The following is a 22,124-nucleotide window of genomic DNA, read 5'->3' as shown; positions in this document are numbered from 1 at the left end:
ATACTTATCAATTTTAACTGCGGTTTAAAAAAAATAATTTTGTTAAATATATAAAAAAATATATTTTCTTTGTATTAAATGTTTCAACTGATCGTTTTAGTAAATAAATATGTGAAATGTATAATGTGTTTGTTCTTTTTATAACCCCAATTCTTTATATTTTTTTGTATTAAAAATTATGTTTATTACAAGTGCCTATCACTCTTGGAGTATTTTAGGCCTAATTAAAGAGCGAAGATGAGGTATGGTTTAGTTTTGTGGTTTGCTTTAACACATTGTAACCACATGTTTGTGGTGTGTAGCTGGTTTTAACACTTTGACTGGTGACAAGTAGACAACTGTACTTTTTTCACATTCTGTTGTATCCACTGTCTCATTTATTCAGCATTTTTATTTCTGCAAATATTTTACACGATGAATTTAACTTTTATTAAATGGACAAAGAAAGGCCAACAGATATATTTGCCAAAGGTTCCTTAACCGATTTCAACAAGAGAGAAATTACTTAAACTGAGTGGTACATATATGGAGAATCTTAATTCTTAAGCAACACAGCCGGTGTGATAAGTAACATAAAAATCTTCTGATTCACACTGTGTAGAAACATTGCTTACACAGTTAACTCCTTAAAATATTTCAGCCTTGCTATAGAAAGCTATCTTCAGTCAACAGTGATGTTAAACCGAAACTGCCAATAATAAACAGTCGTCTGTACAGGCGAGTTGAACCTTCACCAACCAACGACCAGTTATGATCAATATGGCTTCTGTATCAACAGTTGCCAACTTTGGACAATTTCACACTATCTTCTTGATTAACGTTATTTTTGTTCTTTATTATTTCTAAAGTTTCTCTTATTGGCCTTGGGTAATAGTAGAGAATCTTGTCTGCATTTTTGTTTAATCAAATTCTATTGTATGTTTGGTCTTGAAACTGTGTATCTTGATATGTCTAATGATATGTTTCGTATGTTTAATGTGTTCACTCATTTGTGTGGATATTAGAGGTTTCGTCTCTGGATAAATCTTGAATTTGATACATTGTTTGTCCTGCATGGTCTTGGAGACTGGGCTTCAATATTTCTTGGAAAGACTAGCAAAAATAATTGTTATACTTGAAACATAAAAGCATTAAGTAGACAGTTGTCTTAAAGTAATTATAATATTTTTTCCAAAGTGAAGAAAGAATGAAATTGTTTTATAAATTATAAAATACTTATAGAAGTTTTGAGTTTGAATTGTACCTAAAAATATTTTTAATCAGTACTGACAGACTAAAATAACTATTTCAGTTGCATAAATAAAGTATAAATTGTTTTGTCACTATTAATAATATTAATAGGAGATATAAAAATAATATACCTTGGAACAATATACAAAATGAAAAGAACACAAGTTTACTGACCTGGTAATTCATTTAAACAATACATTCACATTTTTAGTAGGGGAAGGGGTTTCTAAAAGACATAAAAAAATTGTAGCATAAGAATTTTCCAGGGCATTTGTTGTTTAGTGTTGCCATGCAAATACGTTTATTTTTTAGTAAACTTAATGTGTTATTTATTATAAGTTAGAGCTCTATTTTAGAATTATGAACCTGCTTTAATAGTATATATAAACAGTTTAGTAGTTATATTGTGAAGTGATCAAGCTAGTCCTGAGCTTAAATGTGAGGATAAATAATTGACACGAAAAATTACTACTTCTTTTATTTTTCATACATTTTCCATGAACATTGCACTGTTTGTAGATGCAGTTCAATAAAATATTATCAAAATGTACTTACCTATTGTTTATGTATCTAAAACAAAGAATTTTGGAACATTTTGGAATTTTTTACAAAGGATAGTGGAAACAAGTAATTGTATTATATATGTTTGATAATTCGGTTTGAATTGTTTATTGCAAGTTTTATTTATTTGAAACAAGTAAAATATTATTAATATTGCTCTATAAATAATAAAAATTATAATTGTTATGGAAAACTTGCAAACTGCAAAATTGACATGACATTTGTGGGTAGCACCTTGAAAATAACTATGTACTTTAGTACATTACTTTGGGAAATGGAGTTGGAAAATTAAAAATAGCTCTGGTAGTAAACGGCTAACTTTTTTGTTTGTTTCTGCTATATGAAAATTTTTTGTTAGTTTGATGGCTAATAAAATACCAATATATTTTGTGTACGAATTTGTTTTTCTTAAATACATAAGTAACAAAATTTAAATACCAAATTGTTAAAAACAAATACAAGACATATTTGGAAAGTAAAAATGCAATAAATGGCATAAGAAACCGTAATATCAGAGTTACTGGGACAAACTATCAGTTATTGGTTTTAAAGGTATCAAGCTAAGAAAAATACGATTTAAGGGTAAAAATTATTGATTTCTTTCTAACGGGAAATTCCTTTATCGATTTCAATAACCGGATTATGTGTTTCTATAGTGCAAATTGGCTGCCATCTCCTGGACTATATATATAATCAATTCCACTAAAAGCATACAGTGTCTTTATAAATTTTCAAAGCAAGTTTCTGAACATCAAAAACCTTGGCTGTAGTATTGAGATTGATAAAGAAAAGTTTTGGTTAAATATTTCACCACAAGTAAAACAGTGAAGGATAATGACTAAGGAGTTGTGTCAGCTGCATGCCAAAGCTTGTTTCTACACAGTTCAGTATAACAACTGAAACTTTGGAACAATTTGGGTAACAGATCTTGGACTAATCATATCACAGCCATTTTCTTGCAATCGGCCATTACCATTTGTTCTCTTAGATGAAGTAGAATTTGGTGGGAAAGATTGTCAATACTACACCACACGGGATTAAATGTAAAAATTATTTATTTATTGAATTTTATTCAATGAATTTATTATTTATTTAATGAATAAATTTTATAAATAAATGTATAAATTTTATTTTATAAAATTTATGTAATGAATTAATTTTTATCAAGTTAACTTTCCGGATATGCCTCATATCAATATAAAAATAACCTACCTCATACTAACTTATAAAAAACACTACTGGATAAAATATAGAAATGTTTTGAACAACACAAAATGTTTAGTAGTCATAAAGCACCACTTCAAAAATGGGAATTAGTTGCAAACAACTTATAACTAAAACAGGTGACTTCTTGTATGTTACTTATTTACATGAATATGATTTGTATGAGTTGTTGTGATGTTGCTTATGAGCCAGTATCTGTGTTACATTTATTGAGCTCCTGTAACTCAGAATCTGTTACGTGGCGGTTGGCTACTTTTCTGTCTATCACGTAATACGCAATTACTCCTGCAACGGATGAAGGAACCAGAATGTGGAGATGAGTATGGAGTCCGAGGTGGTTGGATGAGTAGTAACTCGTTGCTTTCACCACTGCCTGCAAACATTGTAATAATTTATAACATGTAGTAAAATTAGGTCTTTGACAAAATATTTACTGAATTTACTTTAAAAATAAAAATGCCTTGTTATCCAAGGGTAAAGAGCAAAACGTCGAAAACTTATGTGAGAAAGTATGTGAGAAATATTGAGGGACAATTTATGTTTAAGATACTTTTAGTCTGGTATAGTACAAAATTATATATACTCCTACAGTTTATTTTGTTATGAATCAATAGGAATTATGTGTATTTTAGGCATAGTTTAAATTGCTTCTTCAGATTAGTTTAATTTGAATTAAATTTTCAAATGCGGCAATGTTGGTATGCGGAAATAGAATCATCCATGACAAATGCCTGATTACATGTAAGATTAAAATAATTAATAAAGAAGAAGATGTCAACTTTACATTGGAATAAATTTGAACTATTTAATTGTAATAGCCACTAAAGAAATTCATAATTTGTAAGCGGTATTAAATTCGAACGGAGTAGTTTGGGTCGGAGGCTAAACTCATGACTTCCGGTCTTCTAAACCCCATCTCTGCGAGAGATTGCCTGGCCTCCTTCTTAACTTGGACAATATTGAGGAACAACGTGTCTTACTCTTCTTACGAAAGAGCACATGATTTTTTTGGTTTTAACCATAATGTATATTTAGATTTATGTATTAGTGATTTCAAGTTACAAAGTCTGTACAGACATTAATACGTGAATTCTTTTTGTGATAAATGGTAACTTTGAAAAAATATTCAAAACTGATGTGTGTGAATTGCATGTTTCTATGATTTGTGCATGAATAAATCTAATGAAAACTAAAATGCTGATAACTTTTTAAAACGCGCTAAGTATATATTGATGGTGGTGAGTATACTAGAATATTGTTGGTGTACTAGGCCTGTATGGATTGACACACACTTTAATAACATGCACAACCACCTACGTAAGATCACGTGGGTAGTTTTAAAAGTGAACTACATGTTATAACATTTACAAATCTGGTCTGTTAAATTTAACCAGTACATTTAAAATTCACATGACCAAGTGGGGTTGTTATTCTCACAACCAATATCCAGACATTCCACATTAATATGTGGATCCACATGCGAATTTGAACTTCGACACATGGCATAACCAGCTCGAGGCAAATAATAAAACAAACTTCGACATCTGATCTGCTCCATATGACACAAAGAACATGTGGCTGTTAACTTAACCTACATTTTGACCTTCAATAACTGAATAAAGTTGAATCTCCGTTACATTCTATGATCGAGGTATGTCAAGCATACAATACCTTGGTGAACTTGTAGAGAGCACATGTCTGAGCACCACTGTCCGGATGCATGGCAGCGAGGAGAGAGTAGACCTGGGTGTTCAAACAGCAGTCAGCCAGCCCGAGCATCAGACTACAGACCATAGCCAATGGGACACTGTGAAGGGTAAATCAGATCAGTGTAAATCATTGCGAGTGTACAAGTCTCTTGCAGGACTTTACGCAAGGAACATCCTATAGAAATAGAGGTTTACTGGCCTCCAGTAATTTTAATAATCAAATAAAAATACCTTTATTAATATTGCAAATGTATTTCAGTTTTAACAATAGTTTTTCAAATTAACTCTTGTGAAATCATAGAAAATACATTAACAATGTGATAACGTACATCTAAATGGGTCTTGGTTTTTAACAACTCTTTCTCTTCTTTTAAAATTATCAACAGAAACAATATTCTTAATCTGTAAGGGAAAATTGTTAAATAGCTTGAGGCCCAAGTATGTTATTATGTTCCATAAGTTATTAATGACACCATACTAAAAATAATTAAATTAACTACGAGTATAACTATTTACATTTTATGTTGCAATTATTTCATAATAAAACAAAGCCAAAACAATTTTAACGATGATTTAATGTAGGTATTAAATACAAGTAACGCTATATTAATATTTTAAAGTAAGCACAAATGTTATCATACTACAAATAGTGGTTAGGAATACCTGCTTTCAATGTAACCAGTGTCATACGTGTTCCCAAACACAGCATTGTTGGGCAAGTTGAGGTAGATGCAGACGTAGGTGACGAGATGGAGCAGGAAGCCAACCGACATAAGACAAAACCTCCCGTATCTGTGTTTCTGTATGGAGTTACTCAGCATAACCTGCAAGCCTCCACCTCATTCAACAGAAAAATAATTGTGGCTAATAATTAACTGAACAGCGTTTTTCTTTCATGAAGAAATCAGAAATTTATTTTGAAGAAGATCCGTTTTATAATCCCTTATTAATAGTCCCTCGTTGTTTCATATGTCGAAAATCAGTGTGGATTCTGTGTTGATGTTTATGGTTCCTCATTGTTGTATCATAATAAAAAAAATCAGAAGTTAATTGTCATTTATGAAGATTAGGTGTGTTGGTCAATTTTGAATAATATTTATCACCAAATTGTTTGTTACATGATAATGTTCACTATGTGTATCGTGTAATACGCTTTATATTAGGTGTATAAGACTCACCTGTAGTTTTCGACTGCTGCAACAATCTTTTATAATAGTAGATTTACTCAGTGGCGGCTCCTGATAAGTGGTCACGGGGGTGCACACAAGAAAATAACAGTAGGATTAGATAATTAACTTACGTCGCCAACATAGTTATCGTCTCAATATAATAGTAAACAAAATATTTCAGTCCTTTAAGGCTCTTTATAACACCAAATTGATTTGTTTGTAAAAGGTGTACAAGACTGTGAGTTATTTCGTGCTGTGGAATGAATAATTCGTAAAAAGAAACTCCTTAAAATTTGCAACGATATTTGACTACTTGCATTTTAATAATTGCTTATAGCCCAGAAAGTAATTAGCAAATATAACTGATTTATTGGTTTATTTGGCTAACAAAATGTTTATGAAAATGCAAATAAAAGAAAGAGAATGTGAATACAATCTTATTTTTATTGATACAAAGAAAAATGTAAGGTTATAAGTAACTTTGAAAATAGGTTAAATAGACTAATTGAAAATTAACTAAATGTTTCATGAAATCATAGTTCAGCATTTTATACACAGTTTTTCTCCAAAAACACTCTTTGTAAGACGATTAGTTCATGTACAGTTTTTAAAGTTGAAGTCCATCCTTCTTTCTTTTTGCCTAGCAAAAACATCGATTACACGCTCATTAAAGTTAGGTATACTCCTGATCATACCCTTTTCCACAGACAACATTGCCAATGCTGTTAGTCTTTCTTGCCCCATGGTACTTCTCAAAAATGTCTTGATGCGTTTTAAGGTCGAAAAGCACCGTTCCGCCTCCGCAGTAGTCATAGGGATGGTAGAAACAATGGTCAAAAGTTTGTGAGTTTCTGAAAATGAAGTCTGTAAGCCATTCTCAATAACGAACTGTAACAACGGCACAGTCCCGTTCATGACTTGAAAATCTTTTCGTTTGTAGATCACTGAAAGTTCTGTTTTCAATCGTTCTTTGTCTAAAAATGAATACACCTGCACTGTTTCTTCCAAAAGTTGAATGGGAAACGTTTTCTCATAGTGCGTGAACTTTTTTGAATCAAACAGAGAAACCGCTGAATGGTGTGTCAAAAAAGAGTATCTCTCTTTTATTTGATTTGAAATAACATCACACACCTCTTTTGCGGCAATTGTCCTCGTCACATGAATATTTTCATCACGTCGGGCTCTTTTCACAGGCATAGATAGTTGATCAACATCAATTTTGACACTATCCATGTTTTGCCTTTCTTTTTCGACGCATTCAATAAATGTTTCGACATTTTTATTTGTTCGCACAGCATCGGTGTATGTAAGCTGTAGTTGATTATACAAAATGTCAACATGGAGCATGATTTTATGGAACACTGCGAGCCAAAATATAAAGTTGGGATCCTCTAACATACGTCTGATTGCCCCTGCTTTGGTGATAGTGATTGCTTGATGTGATGAGGCCTCTATTTCCTCCATGCAAGCAATTAAATCTTCTCTGTATTCATACACAGTGTTGACTGTACGGCTCTTGAAGTTCCATCTAGTTGCGGAAGCACGAGGGATTCTTCTGCCAACTATTGTGTCTAAAACTGCAACTCTTTGTGGAGAATTGCTAAAGAAGTTGGTCAAATCACTCAAATTTGAAAAAAAAATTCTCACTTGTTGGTTTTGGCTTGTAGCCTGTCCAACTACCAAATTCAGTTGGTGTGCATAGCAATGAACATAAAATGCGTGGGGATATATTTGCTTAACAAGAGTCTGTACCTCTGCATGATGTCCACTCATTACACTAGCGCCATCATAGCTTTGTGATATAAGTTTGCTTGGATCGTCTACAACACTTTGTATTGCACTTTTAATACATCTAGCTATTGAGTCAGCTTCGTGACCAGTGGGTTGAACAAACTGCCAGAATCGTTCTACAGGTTGGCCATCAGGCAAGACATAGCGGAAAACTATGACTAATTGAAATGTTGATGAAATGTCAGTAGTTTCATCAGCGATCAACGATAAAAACCTAGTAGTTTTTATCTCTTGTTTTATGTTGTCCTGGCAAACGGCAAGCATGCAATCAAGCAATTCGTTTTGGATACTTTTAGATGTACCTTTAAACACTGTTGCATTGTCCAGATGTTCTTTCAATGAAGCATCAAATTCTGCTGAGAAATTTACTAGTCCCCTAAAAATGCCAGGATTTGAAGAATCATCTTGCTCACGATGGCCTCTGAGTGCTAACTCAAACGCTCCACAAAAATTAATACAATCAATTAGTTTGGAAAGCACATAATGACTTTTAGTAACCTGTTTGTTGTGCTTTTTAATATTTTCCCTGTAAGCACAGTCTAGCTGCTGTCGAATGTCTAACTTGGCCAAAATATTAAATTCCAAAACTGAGTTTAAGTGTGACTGAGAACATTCATGTTTTCTGATTTTTAATTGCAAATGGGAAAGATCAGCAACCCCATATTTTACCCAGTTAGATTCACCAGTTTGCTTCGAAAAAAGTAAACAGGGGAAGCAATAAAATCTATTTCTTTGTTCACATCCACAAATCCACGGGGTTCTGGTATATACGTTTTGATTGAATTCCCTCTTAAAGTCTCTATTCTTACCTTTGGTTATGTGAACAATGTTAAGTTGGGGGGTCGGTTTTCCACTTACTTTAATTTCAACCTTTCTTTCGAGAGATAAATTAGAAAACCTAAGTTCTTTAAGTTCAGTTACTGTCACTGCCATAATAATCAAATGAATAATAAAATATTACAAAACACTCACATACAAATCTCTGTAACAAAACACAACACAAAAGAGACACAATATTCACAAACAGCGGTCATTACGACATTCACACAGCGGACGCAACAAAACGAGGTTATATATACATCAGCTGCGACTAGTCGTCGCACTACTGGCTCGTGCACCCACGCTGTTATATGAGACCCTCCTCCCACCGCTTCCCCCTGCATGCCCCTCGCCTATCCCCGCTTAGATGCCAGGCAGCTCACCGCACCTGCACTGTCCGCGCGCCTCTGCTCGATTCGCTTCGCGTTTAACACGTCATTGTTGTTAATAATTCGTTTACTCCGTATTAACTGAATGTTATTTATGTTGTGGATTCAATAAGAAAGTATTTTAATTATATTTTTACCTTAGGGGGCTCACGTGCTCATGTGCTCAAATGGAAAAACTGCCACTGGATTTACTCCATTATATCAGTTGAATTTGATAAAACTGATTTCACTCACTGGGAAAATAAATCATTTACAATCCCTTTAAATCAGTAAACAAATCATCAATTTATTAATTGAACTTGCTACTTCAAACATCTTTAGACATTCTCTATATAAACACTCTGCATATGCACAGCAAACTTAGATTCTGCAGTCTAATTTGAAAGTTAAATAAAAATTTTGGTATTTAACTTCTTAAATTGTGTGGTAATCAAAAGATACATTCAAACACAGTCAATTATTATTGATATACATCAAACGGATATGTCCAATTTGAATGACAAACATCCTTTTTTGCATTTATTTTCAATTTCCTCTTACCGTTCTCCGCAAGAACTGTTTGAATTTAAATTTAACCCATATTGATCTGTTACAATTTGTCTTCAGACCATGGTTGACAATTAATATTGTCATGATCATTTCATCAACAAAACTACAATGGCTACGAACTTATACAATAGTAACAATCAGTAGATTCAAAGATAAACACTGACCAGGCTGAGGCAGCAATCCGTTTTATGGATAACCTATAAAAAAATGTAACAAGAAAATATATGTCAACAATAAAATAAAAATAAACAGTACATTAACAAACCAACACTACATTAAAAATCAACAATAGATAAATAAAAGTTCAACAATAAAATACATATTAAAACAATAATGAAAAAAGGTATACATTTTTATAACATCAGTGAGTTAACAGAACAGAGGCCATAATTAGAATACACAGTCAGTATCAACATACTGATACTCGTGTATAGAATAAGTGGAAGTTGTAATAATAAATAAATAATAATCAAAACAATGCAGATAGTAACATTGTTTAAAAAATATAATGACAACATCAATAATATATTATCACCAACATGAATCATATGTAGCTGATACAAAATATTGTAGCATAAAAGATAAAATGCAACTTGAAAATGAGGTGGATATATGGTTGAAATTAGTTTTATCTGTCAGAATTCTAGCTTCTAGCTACATATTGCATTTATATTAAGCGGTTGTCTTGAACTGATACTCTAGTGAAAGAGTGTCTGAAAGTGCACCACAAAGTGTTGAGACTCTGCCTTCTCAGTGAAGCGAAATGTCCTACCTCAGGATGTCTCCATACAAAAGAGTCTAATTTTGACTACAATAGAGGGGTTTAATAGCAAATATACTCCAAGAGACCTGCAACTTTGTGCGGACTCTAGAGTGCAGAGGAACAAAAACAATTGTCTGGCGTCTAGGTGAGTTTAGGTGTCAATCAAAAGACTACCGCAGTTATCAATTTTCCTAAGCATTAACAAGTATGTTAGAGCGTCATACTTACAAATCATCTCTCCAGTGCCAAGACATATGCCAGAGAAAGCCACAAGTTGTTTTGCGTTGTTACCAAATTGTAAAGTGAACCCCACACTGGGGCTGTACACTCCAAATGTAAATGCCTGGGACAAACCTGTAGAAAGACAAACCTCAGTAATATTGTTTGTTAGTATCTTTTCAGTTTGCTGAAGTAAAATAAAATAGCTTTTTGAATGGCTGAGGGTAAATGAAACCTCTTCCTTACTGCAGCTCAGAAGTCAGTGTCTGTTTCTTTTTCTTTGTATAACATGATAGTAGCCAAATGGTCTGAGCTACCAACTATCAAAAATCAATTTTATCAACGATTCTTAATATAATATTATTTGTCACATAAAATTGCTTCCTCAATTTTAGGGGGTTTTTCTTTAGTTAAGACTTTTAAAATAAAAACAAATGAAGTATATTTAAATATGCTTCTTCTTAATATGATCATAACATAAAAATCAATAAAGCTATGAATTAGTCACCTGCGATAAATCAGTAGAATTCCTGGAAATAAATACTTTCATATCAGTTAACGTGGCACAACAGTATTGTTTAAATAATGACCTGGTGTTTAATTAATCTAAATCCCAACTCCCTGCAGTGGGAAGGCTTAAAGATCACATAACAGGACCACCTGAATTAGAGAGAGTGAATGAACTAAAACATCTTGGTGTGTTTATTGACCAAAGTCTGTCATGTCATATAGATAGTCTCTGCTCAAAACTAAGCTGTGCCATCTTTGCCCTTAGAAGAATTAAAGCAACTGGAACATCATCAGCCTTAAGGATTGCCCATTTTGAACTTTTGGACTCTCATCTGCGATATGGAATCACTCTATGGGGTGGCTCCTTGATTGATTAGCAACCTCCAGAGGATATTAATTCTTCAAAAGCGAGCAATAAAAGTGATGGCCAACCTCTCTTATTTTGACAGTTGTAGAGAAGCTATTAAGGACCTAGAAATCCTTACAGTTACCTCAATCAACATAATAGAGGTCATTATTTATGCTTCAAAACAAAACTTGTTGAGAAATGAGTAGGTGCACACTCATCAGACTAGAAGAACTCAGCCATATCACCTACCAGCTCACAGAACCACTCTCCACACCAGAAAAAAACCATCATTTGCTGGAGCCAAGCTTTTTAACAAACTTCTGAAGACCTTAAAAGTTGTAACCTGAAGACACTGAAAAGACAACTACATGACTGTCTGGTCAAGAAGTCCACCTGTAGTATGGAAGAATTCTATTGCATCCTCGACCTTTAATTTTTGTCCTCTTGTTTAAATTAATTCTATTGTAACTTGTAACCAATTTATTCTTTTCACTATTAATTTATCTTGTGACAAATATTCTGTTCTCTATGATCATGAATAAATATTTCTCTATTCTATTCTAAAGAAATTACTTTTTACCTTTACTAATTAGAAATTTTAAATAAACTCACCAACATAGAAGAAAGCAATGGAGAGTATCTGCATTTCTCTCGATGTAAATATAGACCAGGTTTTTTTGAAAGCATTGACCGTGGTCTCGCATGAGTTTTGTTTTTTCTCTGGTTTGGATTCCCGGTCTCCGGGCTGCAGGAACAGGAACATTACAAGAGCAACACAGGACAAACCTCCCATTGCAAAGATCAGAAGATGTCTAGTCCCTGCGTCCATAAACTTTTTCCCTTCCAGCTGGAAGTACAGTATTAAGTTCCCATAAAATTCTCTGTAAAATACATATAAAAATAAATTTTGATGGATTGAAAACAGGTTTTTTTAGTGTTATAATCAAACATCACATTTCACTTCGAGTTAAAATTAGGATGTCTCACTTCTTATTTAATATTTTCATCAAGGTTAAAATGTTATAAATAAATTCTCTAAAGATAAAAGAATCAAACTTTCATGTGTTTCGAATTTTGACAAATTGAATTAAAATCAAACTATTCTTATAATGCTGGTTTCTATTAATTTTTATCCATCATTCAAATTAAATCTTATATAATGTTTGTATGAGAATTGTTGGAGATAATCTGTGTGAACCTTACTCTGGCAAGAACATAGCCAGGAAAAAGTTTTGCATGGGAGGGGGGTCAAGACGACTGCTATTTTCCTGTAATGGACAGAAAGTAAGCAAGAGCAGTCAACCATTCATTCTCCATTTTGCTCCTTAAAAAGTTCATGACCTGTTTCAATGTTGAGAATGATCTTTGAACAGTACATGTCAGTAATACTGAATCATTTAAATAATAATCATTTGCTAAAAAAGTAATTGAAAAATTGCTAAAAGTTTGAGGGGGGGTCGGACCCCTTGGACCCCCTTGCTGGTTACGTCCTTGCTTACTGATAACTACGCTATGGGTTATTATATTATACATTTCATCAAAATACTTGGAGTGGTACAAAATAAAATTTTAAGTGTTTTGTTACTAACATAAACTCTTTGTATATTAAAAAATCATTTTTACAGATATTCACCAACTGGAGTTTGCAAAAAACCACTAACATTTTACAATACTTGAATAGCAATGTTACTAATGTAAACTCCTACATTACTTAAGAACATTACTCAAAGCTTCTTGTTGTGTGTTAGTTGAGTAGGGAGTAACAGTAAGGCAAGGAATTGTCAAAAGAGTTTCATATTATCCTTGAGATCTAGATGGAGCTTTACTATATTGCACATGAAGGAAGGTAAATACTCCTATAAATAAGGGAATGGAACCTACGATTACAGGTAAAAACTGGTAGTGGGGTGGCTGTGAACGGATTAACTTTTCATAGATTAAATCACTTACGAGGAGCTATAAAAGAACCAAAATATGCTGATATTTCTTGACCGAGTCTGTGGAGTTGAGTTTGACAAGAGGTACTTGTTCTCTGCGGTCCACAGCACCGCAGCACTGAGTCCCATGATGACAGACCCCAAGTAGATTGCCCACTCCTTCTCTGTGCTGAAGGCTAGCAAGTAGTATCTGGACAGAACTAAAGAGAATTGAATAATATGTGCTACGGCTTATGATTTAAATGCTCATAAAAGTACACAATGTGTAGAGAACAGTTTAATACTTTTACAAATAAACATTTAAAGACATGTATAAAAAAGTTATTACAAATTCTCACCCAGCAGAGATCACTTCTGGCTGGTTTATACCTTCTAGTTGAACCCACCACTGGGCACAGAAATAGCCAATGTGTCATTTAAATCTGGGCAACCTTATGGATGTCCAGGAGCCATCACTAACCGTAAATGTAGAGATTGTGGGGTGCAAGGGCAATACGATAGGTCTAGCCTACTGTGAGAGATGACTGTTGGAGTTTGGTGGGGTTTGTTCCCTAACTATCAGAGGTTCTTGCTAGCTTCAACAAGGGTGTGCCACCTCCTGCATGCTTTGTGACATGACTTTGAGATGTAGTGCCCTAATTCTTCCTCATGGATCTCGATAGGAGGCGGCCTCTACCCCCTAACCTTACCCATCCAGACTATCCTGTCACTCCGGAAGTAGCACTAAGGTTCTTATAGGACTAAGTGCAATTTATAAGCTTCTTGTCCTAAGAGAACACAAAAAAGTTATTACAAAATATTGTCAAGCTTATAGCCAAAACTGAGCTTAAATAAGTCTTACTGAAGGCTACAGCACTAATTTATTTATTGCTGAAAATTCATTACTCACAAACAAGGTTTAAAAGAACACCAGGATTGCTATGCTTATCTTTGTTAAATGTAAAAAAAATATGTGTAGAACCAATAAACCTTATTTCAAAGGTTCAAATGAGGAAACATGATGAAAATATCTTTTATCTTTGTTAATTGTTTCTATAAAGATGAGATTGAGATTTTTCACTGATTCCTTATAGACCCTGAACAGGTCAAATATGAATGGAAGGTATAAAAAACAACTTTTAGGTTGCTATAAAAATTTTATTATTAACATAAAGTTTCTCTTTAATAAGTTTAAATCATAAACCAATTATTAAAATATTTGAATTGTCTTACTATACTTCTGGACAATCATATGAGAATGTCTTGCCCTCTCTGCTTTTTGGTATCTATAAAAATTTGTTTTTCAATTTAACATCCCAAAATCCAAGAGTTGTGTTTAATATTGTGACTTTTAATGTTATATGTCAATGTGTTATAACAGAGCCTTTTAGCTAGATAGTGTATACAAAATCAGCCAATTACAATTTTCCTCATGTAGCACATAAGGAAAATTTTCCATATTACTCTATCAAATACAACCCTAGGGCCGAAAACCATCCCTGTGCTATATAATATGGCCTGTAGAAATAACTGCCCCAATAAAAACCCAAAAAAGTTGAAATACGAGGGGTGTTTAATAAAGACTGACAGTACTCTTTCAATACCTTTAATATAAAAGTTTAGACTTTAACACTTGTATCTCCTTCTAAGTAGTCACCATTTAAAGCCACAGACTTGTTCCACCACCTCTGCCACTCCTTGAAGACATGTTCAAAGCTCTCCTTAGACAGGACCTACAAAATGGCCTCTAAAGTCTTAATAGTGGCAGTAGCAGTTGGAAAACGCCGGCCTTTGAGCTCCTTTTTGGCCTGAGGATACAGAAAAAAGTCATTTGGAGCCAAGTCAGGGCTGTAGGGTGGATGTGGCACAGTTTCTATTCCTTTTTTGGCTAGAAACTGAAGGACAGTATTGACAACATGAGGGCAAGCATTGTCGTGATGCAGTTTCCAGCGTCCGACGAGGTCTGGCTGCTTTTTTGGGATGTGATCTTTGATTAGTTGCTGGATGTGATCTTTGATTAGTTGCTTCAATACTAAAATTTAGTACCCCACATTAATTGTCTGGCTCTGTGGTACAGTATGGGTGTACACCATACCATGATAATCAAAGAACGTAATCACCATTGCCTTTACAGCAGACCTTTGAGCACGAGGTTTTTCGGCGTCGGTCCACCTTTTTTCACCCACTCTGTACTCTGTTGTTTTGTTGCAGGATCATAACAGTAAATCCAACTTTCATCAGCAGTAATAATATTTTTCCACCATGCATCACCTTCTCGACGCACACACTGTAACCAAAGTTGGCAAATTTCAATGCGTTTTTGTTTCTGAACTGGTGTTAACAGACATAGTATCCAACGAGCACAGGCACGTGACATATTCAAATGATCATGCATGAGTTTATGGACACTGCCAATTGATATATCGAGCATTATACCAAGCTGTTTAATAGTCAAATGTGGGTCAGTGTGAATCATAACACCCCCAGTGTTGATTGTTTCTTCGGTAAGAGCAGAAACAGGGGTGCCAGCCCCACCTTCCAACTCACACGATTCCCGTCCATTATTAAAGTCTTTATGCCACCTAAAACACGTTCTTTCACTCATTGCATCAATACCAAAAGCTTTTTTCAAGTCGCTGTAAGTATCCGTAGCACTTTTCCACAGTTTTACACAAAACTTTATCGCATATCTTTGTTCACAAAAATCAGCCATATTAAACTTTAGAGGCAAAAATGTGCAACTGTTTATTAATTGGTTGCCATGACAACAATAAATATGCAGTAATGTCAACAGCGGATTTGGTTGTTGCTAATACTCCGTTCCATACCAACTTGAGAAAAAAACAAATTATTGTACTTTGTTTGTTTACATGTATGCTACTGTCAGTCTTTATTGAACACCCCTTGTATATATATCTTAGCTAAGTTCATTGGCCATCTCAGTACAGGATTTTTTTCTAATTTATAGTTATAGTCGTTTGAAGTTTAAAAAATAATTCACAACTCCGTTATTTCTGAGTCATGATCAAAATCAACAAGAATCAAGAATCTTTATTAGTCATAATAACATTATTAAAATGCATTGACATTGTATTAAAAAAAAGCTTCAATAAAATATTAAATCTAGATACATTACATTAAATGTTAATTCCAGTGAAAACCTGACTGGCCAGATGAAATAACAGTATTCTACGTATAACTAAGCATGGACAATCAACAATAAATGTATTAATAGATTTTAGAGAAAATAAATTAATAACATTGTAATAAAATGGTAAACATTCAATAATAAATAAATAAATAGTACAATAACAGACAATTTAAAACAGTAACATTTAAAACATTTATGTGGGCTACAATACAGATAGGTTTAAAAATTAAAAAGAAACATCTATCACAGACAGTGCCAGGTATTCATCTATACTATAAAAAGGTCTAGTTAACAGCCATCTATACATCACTGATTTGAATTTACTAAGACTAATGTTATGACTGGTAAGAGGTAGTTTATTAAACAAACGGATACCGATAAAAGAATACATAGAATGTGTTTGACTTAATCTGCAGTAGGGCTGATCTAAATATAAGCTGCCTCTAGTAGGATAGTGATGAATGTCATTTCTAAGAGAAAAGTCGCCAAGATTCTGTTTTAATTTAATCAGACATGAATAAATATAAAGGTTGATAACAGTTAGAATACCTTCCTCTGCAAAAATAGGTTTACATGTAGTTAAGGAGGAGACTCCTGCTAAAATTCTAACAGCCTTTTTCTGTAACAGTAATACTTTATTAATATCATGACTGTTACCCCATATGGTGATTCCATACGATATGGTGCTATGAAAAAATGCATAAATGCGGATTTAAGATAATCTTTGGGAACAAGTTTCTTTAGGTGGCGCAGCAAAAAAATTACTCTTGACAGCCTACAACAGACACTCTGAACATGGGGTTGCCAAGTCAACTTAGAATCTAAAGTTATACCCAACAGTCTTACACAGGACTTTAAATTTAAATTATACTTCGTTAGCGTAAGATTTTTACAAAGAGAAAATAAAATATTTTGTGATTTATTATCATTTAGTAACAACAGACCATTAGATGAAAACCAGTGGTTAGCTTGGTGGAGGACATGAGTTCTCTCTACAAACAAGGTATCTATATCGTTATTTATACAATAAAACGTGGAGTCATCTCCAAAAATTACTGAGCCGCAATCCACATTGGTAGGCAAATCATTTATAAGAACTAAGAATAAGAATGGGCCAAGGACCGATCCCTGTGGTACACAACCCTTAACTGAAGCTAACTCAGAGAGTGTGTTGTTGAAGTACACCCTCTGAGTGCGATCAGACAGGTAAATTCGAAAGAAGTTTAGCTCAACACCATTTAGGTCATAATGTTGTAATTTGTTAAGGAGGATGTCATGTGGAGCACAGTCAAAAGCCTTTGTCAAATCACACAAGCTGGCAAGTGTGCTAGAGCAGTGTTCAAAACCACCTATTACTCCTGAGACTGGAAGCTTGACTGCGCCCACAGTGGACAAACCCTTGCGAAAGCCAAATTGATTTTTAGAAATAAGAGAATTAGATTCAAAAAATTCACTAACCTGGTATATCACAGCTTTTTCAATGATTTTGGAAAAGGTGGGCACCACAGATATAGGTCGATAGTTCTCAGCCAGGGAGGGGTCACCCTTTTTAAAAATAGGTACAACTTTTGACAACTTAAGCAAGTCAGGAAACAGGCCTGTAGAAAAGACAATGATTGATGCTAGCCATAAGGGGCTCTAATATCACAGGCAAAACAAATTTCACCAGATCAACACTGATATCGAAGATGTCTTTACTGCAACTGCTTTTGATGCTTTGGACACACTTCATTACTTCCTCACTTGGAACTAGTTTCCACACAAAACGTAGGGGTGGCACCTGGTAGCCGCTCACAAGTTGACCGGAAACCGCCAAAGAAGGCGGAACCTGACTACATGCTTCTTTCACTGTTGCAATGAAGGTGTAATTGAAGTCATCAGGGGTTAGGTTGTGGCCGATCTTACAGGCATTTGAGCTACCTTTATATCTGTTAATAATTTCCCATGCTGCCTTACAGCTATTAGATGCAGAGGATATATATTCAGCATTGAAATTTAGTCTGGCATGGATAATAGCTTTCTTGTAGGGTTTCCGAGCTTCAACATAGTTTGACTTGGTTTGTTCAACAAACAGATTGTACCTTACTGCCCACAGATGAATATGATGCAGACTAACTTTCTCTTTTAGACGGAGAAGTTCTTCAGAAAACCATTTGGGCCTACTATTAGAACACAGATTTATTTTATGTCTAATTTTCACAATTTTCTTTGGAAAGCACAAGTTCACGCCTTCGTGAAAATAGTTTAAAAAGTTTTCAAAAAGTGTGAGATTTGGATTACTGTTTAAAACATGATTCCAGTCTGTTTGACCAATATAAGAATAAAATTTAACTTTGTTAGACATACTAAAAGATCTTATTACCTTTTCCTCTTCTACGGGAATGCCACTCAGATTATGTTCAATACTGGACTGAGATGTCAAGGTAGTTATCAAAGCACTGTGATCTGACAAAGGAGGCTGTAGTACATCGACAGAGAGAGAATCCCTCGGTAGGCTACTTACAACATTGTCCAAACAGGATTTTCCCCTCGTAGGCTTGTAGTTGAAACAACAGCAGTCGAGCGATCTTAGAAGGTTGAGAAACTCATTTGGAAATTCTTCATTTACTTTATTGATATCTATATTGATGTCCTCAGAGGCAATGATAGGGAGGTTGAAATTACACAAAAACAACCACAGTTTTTCCATGTTGTTTAAAAATATATCTTTGTTGCTATTAGGAACTCTGTATATAGATACAAAGATTACTTTAAAATTATTAAATTCCACGACTGCAGCAACAACTTCAAAAACATTTTCTTCACAGAAATCATTTACATTAATTTCAGAGAACTTTAATGTTTCATGTACATAGATAGCAACTCCACCTCGCGATCTTAAAGATCTACAGAATATGGCAGCACAGTAAAAACCACTTATAAGAGCTAGGTCCTTAGAGTCATAGGTACACCAGTGCTCACTTAAGCATATAACAGAAAAGTTATTGTTGGCGATTATAATATCAAGTTCAGGGAGCTTATCTAAGAGAGACTGAACGTTGGCAGTCAAGATTTTATAGGTAGTCCTATTTGACGTTTGGTCATCACTCTTGATTGGAGGTTTTGTGAGTTTAAAATCCCTTAAGTAGGGCTTAATACTATTCAGTTCGTCTAGACATAACTTATCTTCTTCCAAGTTCACGTTCGACTCAAGAGGGTCTAAGTTACAGTTTGTGAAGTTGGGATTAGAGAGTTTAAAGGCTTATCAGATTTCTTAGGTTTGTTGAAAAACCTTGAAACATATACATTTTCTGGCCAAAATTCAGGAGAAAAAATGTCTTTATAATGCGTAGCTGGAACGCCCACCTTGAATGACGAGTAGTAGTTTGGAAATCTTGAATTTAACTTCTCAACAAAGTATTTACCACTCTTTCTCTCTGTCAGAAAGCTTTTTAGATCCTCACACTTAGTTTCGATACTTAGTCTTGAAATAAACAGGAACTTTAAACGATCTGTCACAGTCAAGTTATGGCCACCTGTGGCTTTTCCAGTTGTTCATGACAATGACTTTCTTCAAAACTTTTTTTATTTAACATCAAATTTTTTAATATCAATGATATAAAACCATAATAGTTTTTTTTACATGAAACGTTTAAGTATAATGAGAAATATATGTAGGCTTTCTCAATTTTGCACAAAAATATGATTTCAATATGTTTTTTCAATGTTTCTCCAAGTACCCCAAGGGATACCTAAAAAATTAATTTACCTCAAAAATTAAGTAATTATGCGTCAACGGGGTGTACACATCTTAAACGTGTGTGGCAGAATCACATTTAAGAAACCACCAAGACAGGCAAATAATAAAAACACAATTAGGAAATGCATACCTTTGGGCACATGGAAGCAAGGATTGTACCCGATCGGGTACGCAACGGCAGTTATGAAAGATTTCGTGTACTCAGTAGGGTACATTTTGTCATGAACGTATAAAAAAGTGTTCTGGAATGCTCATAACATTGTCTAAACTTTAGTAATTGAAAATTTGGTTGTTTCTCAAATGGTATTCAAGATATCGATTACATGTAAATTCCATAAGAATTTCTCAATCACTAAAAACTGGCAAAAGAAATTATAAAAAAAAACTTCAACTTGGTACATATATTGGTCTTATAAACTTTTTGGCCAATTTCATTGTTTAGTTTGGTACATTATTTCGTTCCAAAGTGGTGGACGTACAAATTTTTTAAATTCACAACTTAGTTATTTAAGAATTTACAAGAAAATAGAAAAAGTGCTCTTGAATGCTAATTGCTCGTACATTCCCTAAACTTGTTGTAATAAGCAATACTTATGTAATATCAAATAGTTTTTGAGATATTGATTATATGTACATTCCATAAGAAATAAAGTATTAATATTTCTATTGTAACAAATTTACCTACTTTTTCCGACTGAGCCAAGGGGAAAATTTATAATAATTTCTTTCACTTACAGAAAATGTACCAGGTCTTAAATTATCATTTAAATTCTTCAAACCATCCACTATTGGAATACTTCCGTAATATTCCTGTCAGTTTTAATAAAAGATTCAAATACCTACGTATGTCCTGCTCCTGCCAAGATCATGCCCAGCCGTGCTCCGGTGAGGCAGACTACGGAGGGAGCCAGCCAGAGCGACGTTGCGTACATGGTGTATGTGACTCCGTGCAGGAAATATCCTTCCATATTGAAATTTGGATTCTCATCATGAATACTCGATATAATTGTTTTCTGGAATAAGTCCAAAAGTTAGTTTGTGTCGAGTGACTTTGATTTGGGTTTATAATAAGGATGCTGAAATAATTACAAGATGAAATTTACGTTTAAATTTTGTAAAAATTATGCAATAAATACTAATTGAGATTACAAGTATTTTTTAAAAATATTCTCAACTAAAAGAAGAAAAAAATTGTTTCATGTATATTTTTAATATAATTAAAAAAGTTGGGAAATGTTATTAGTGTACAAATGATTACAAAGCACTTTACTGAAAAGAAGGCCATGGGGCATACAAACTAGTCTTCCCATCACTGCCAGTAGAGAAAGAGATTGCCTGGTCATATACGTAATATCAATAAGTGGTGATTTATGTTTTTATGAAAAGAGAAACAATATTTTAGTTTAAAAAGTGTACAGAAAATATTGCATTATTTTGATAAATATTATTTCACAGGAATTGAAATGCTGAATATGTAATTCGAGTGAGAAATTATTTATTTTTTAAAATTGTCCTATTTTTTATTTAAATAAAACCGAAGATGGCGTTTAACTGAAGACGGTTAACGTTTCTGGTGCGTATGGCAAAAAACACATAACTCCTCGCTAAGGTGTCATTGCTCATAGAGGAAATTATCAGTGTGATGCTCCATAATGTGGCCAAAATATATGAAGAAGATTTGCATAAGCAATTTTTCTACGCAGTGTTATCTAGAAAGCTTTGATATTAGTTTGACACCACTACCTAAGCCTAAGAAATTAAAGAGTAAGATGTACAGGCATTATATGGTTTTAAAATTGATTTATTGCAATAAGAGTATAACTTACCTGCATATTAAGAGTTGCCAGCTCAGCAGAAAATAGCACCATAAAACACAACCCTAAAAGAATTGTATTAAAAAGTTTAACATCAAATCCTGCAAAACAGAGTTTAGGCATTATAATACCTGTCAGACCAGACATGTGTAGGCTACAGACTTGCAAACTATAAGTGAACAGTTTTATCTCGAAGATCAGTACTATCACTTTGTATACATC

The 22,124-nt window shown here is 33.7% G+C and overlaps 1 protein-coding gene across 1 annotated transcript; it reads right to left on the bottom strand.

Annotated features, from left to right (window-relative positions):
- Positions 1–1,693: 1,693 nt before the first annotated feature.
- Positions 1,694–22,124, bottom strand: LOC124364575 (UNC93-like protein MFSD11). The gene is made up of 8 exons (XM_046820133.1): positions 21,915–22,124; positions 20,932–21,101; positions 13,233–13,409; positions 11,895–12,163; positions 10,433–10,558; positions 5,388–5,562; positions 4,687–4,822; positions 1,694–3,388 (listed from the first exon to the last, which is right to left on the bottom strand). The coding sequence occupies exons 1-8, from the start codon at positions 22,047–22,049 to the stop codon at positions 3,197–3,199; spliced, it is 1,380 nt and encodes a 459-aa protein (XP_046676089.1). The 5' UTR covers positions 22,050–22,124; the 3' UTR covers positions 1,694–3,196.

This window comes from Homalodisca vitripennis, chromosome 6, assembly GCF_021130785.1.
Source record: "Homalodisca vitripennis isolate AUS2020 chromosome 6, UT_GWSS_2.1, whole genome shotgun sequence".
In the NCBI taxonomy this organism is placed as follows: Eukaryota; Metazoa; Arthropoda; class Insecta; order Hemiptera; family Cicadellidae; genus Homalodisca; species Homalodisca vitripennis.
The sequence above is the reverse complement of the archived record's forward strand: the minus strand, read 5'-3'. Positions and strand labels throughout refer to the sequence as shown.

Coding starts and splice junctions, on each gene's coding strand:
- LOC124364575 (XM_046820133.1), bottom strand. CDS start 22,049: ATGTCTGGTCTGACAGGTATTATAATGCCTAAACTCTGTTTTGCAGGA. Junction 12,164..13,232: donor TGGTTCTTTTATAGCTCCTC/GTAAGTGATTTA, acceptor TGTATTTTACAG/AGAATTTTATGGGAACTTAA. Junction 10,559..11,894: donor CATTGCTTTCTTCTATGTTG/GTGAGTTTATTT, acceptor GTCTTTCTACAG/GTTTGTCCCAGGCATTTACA.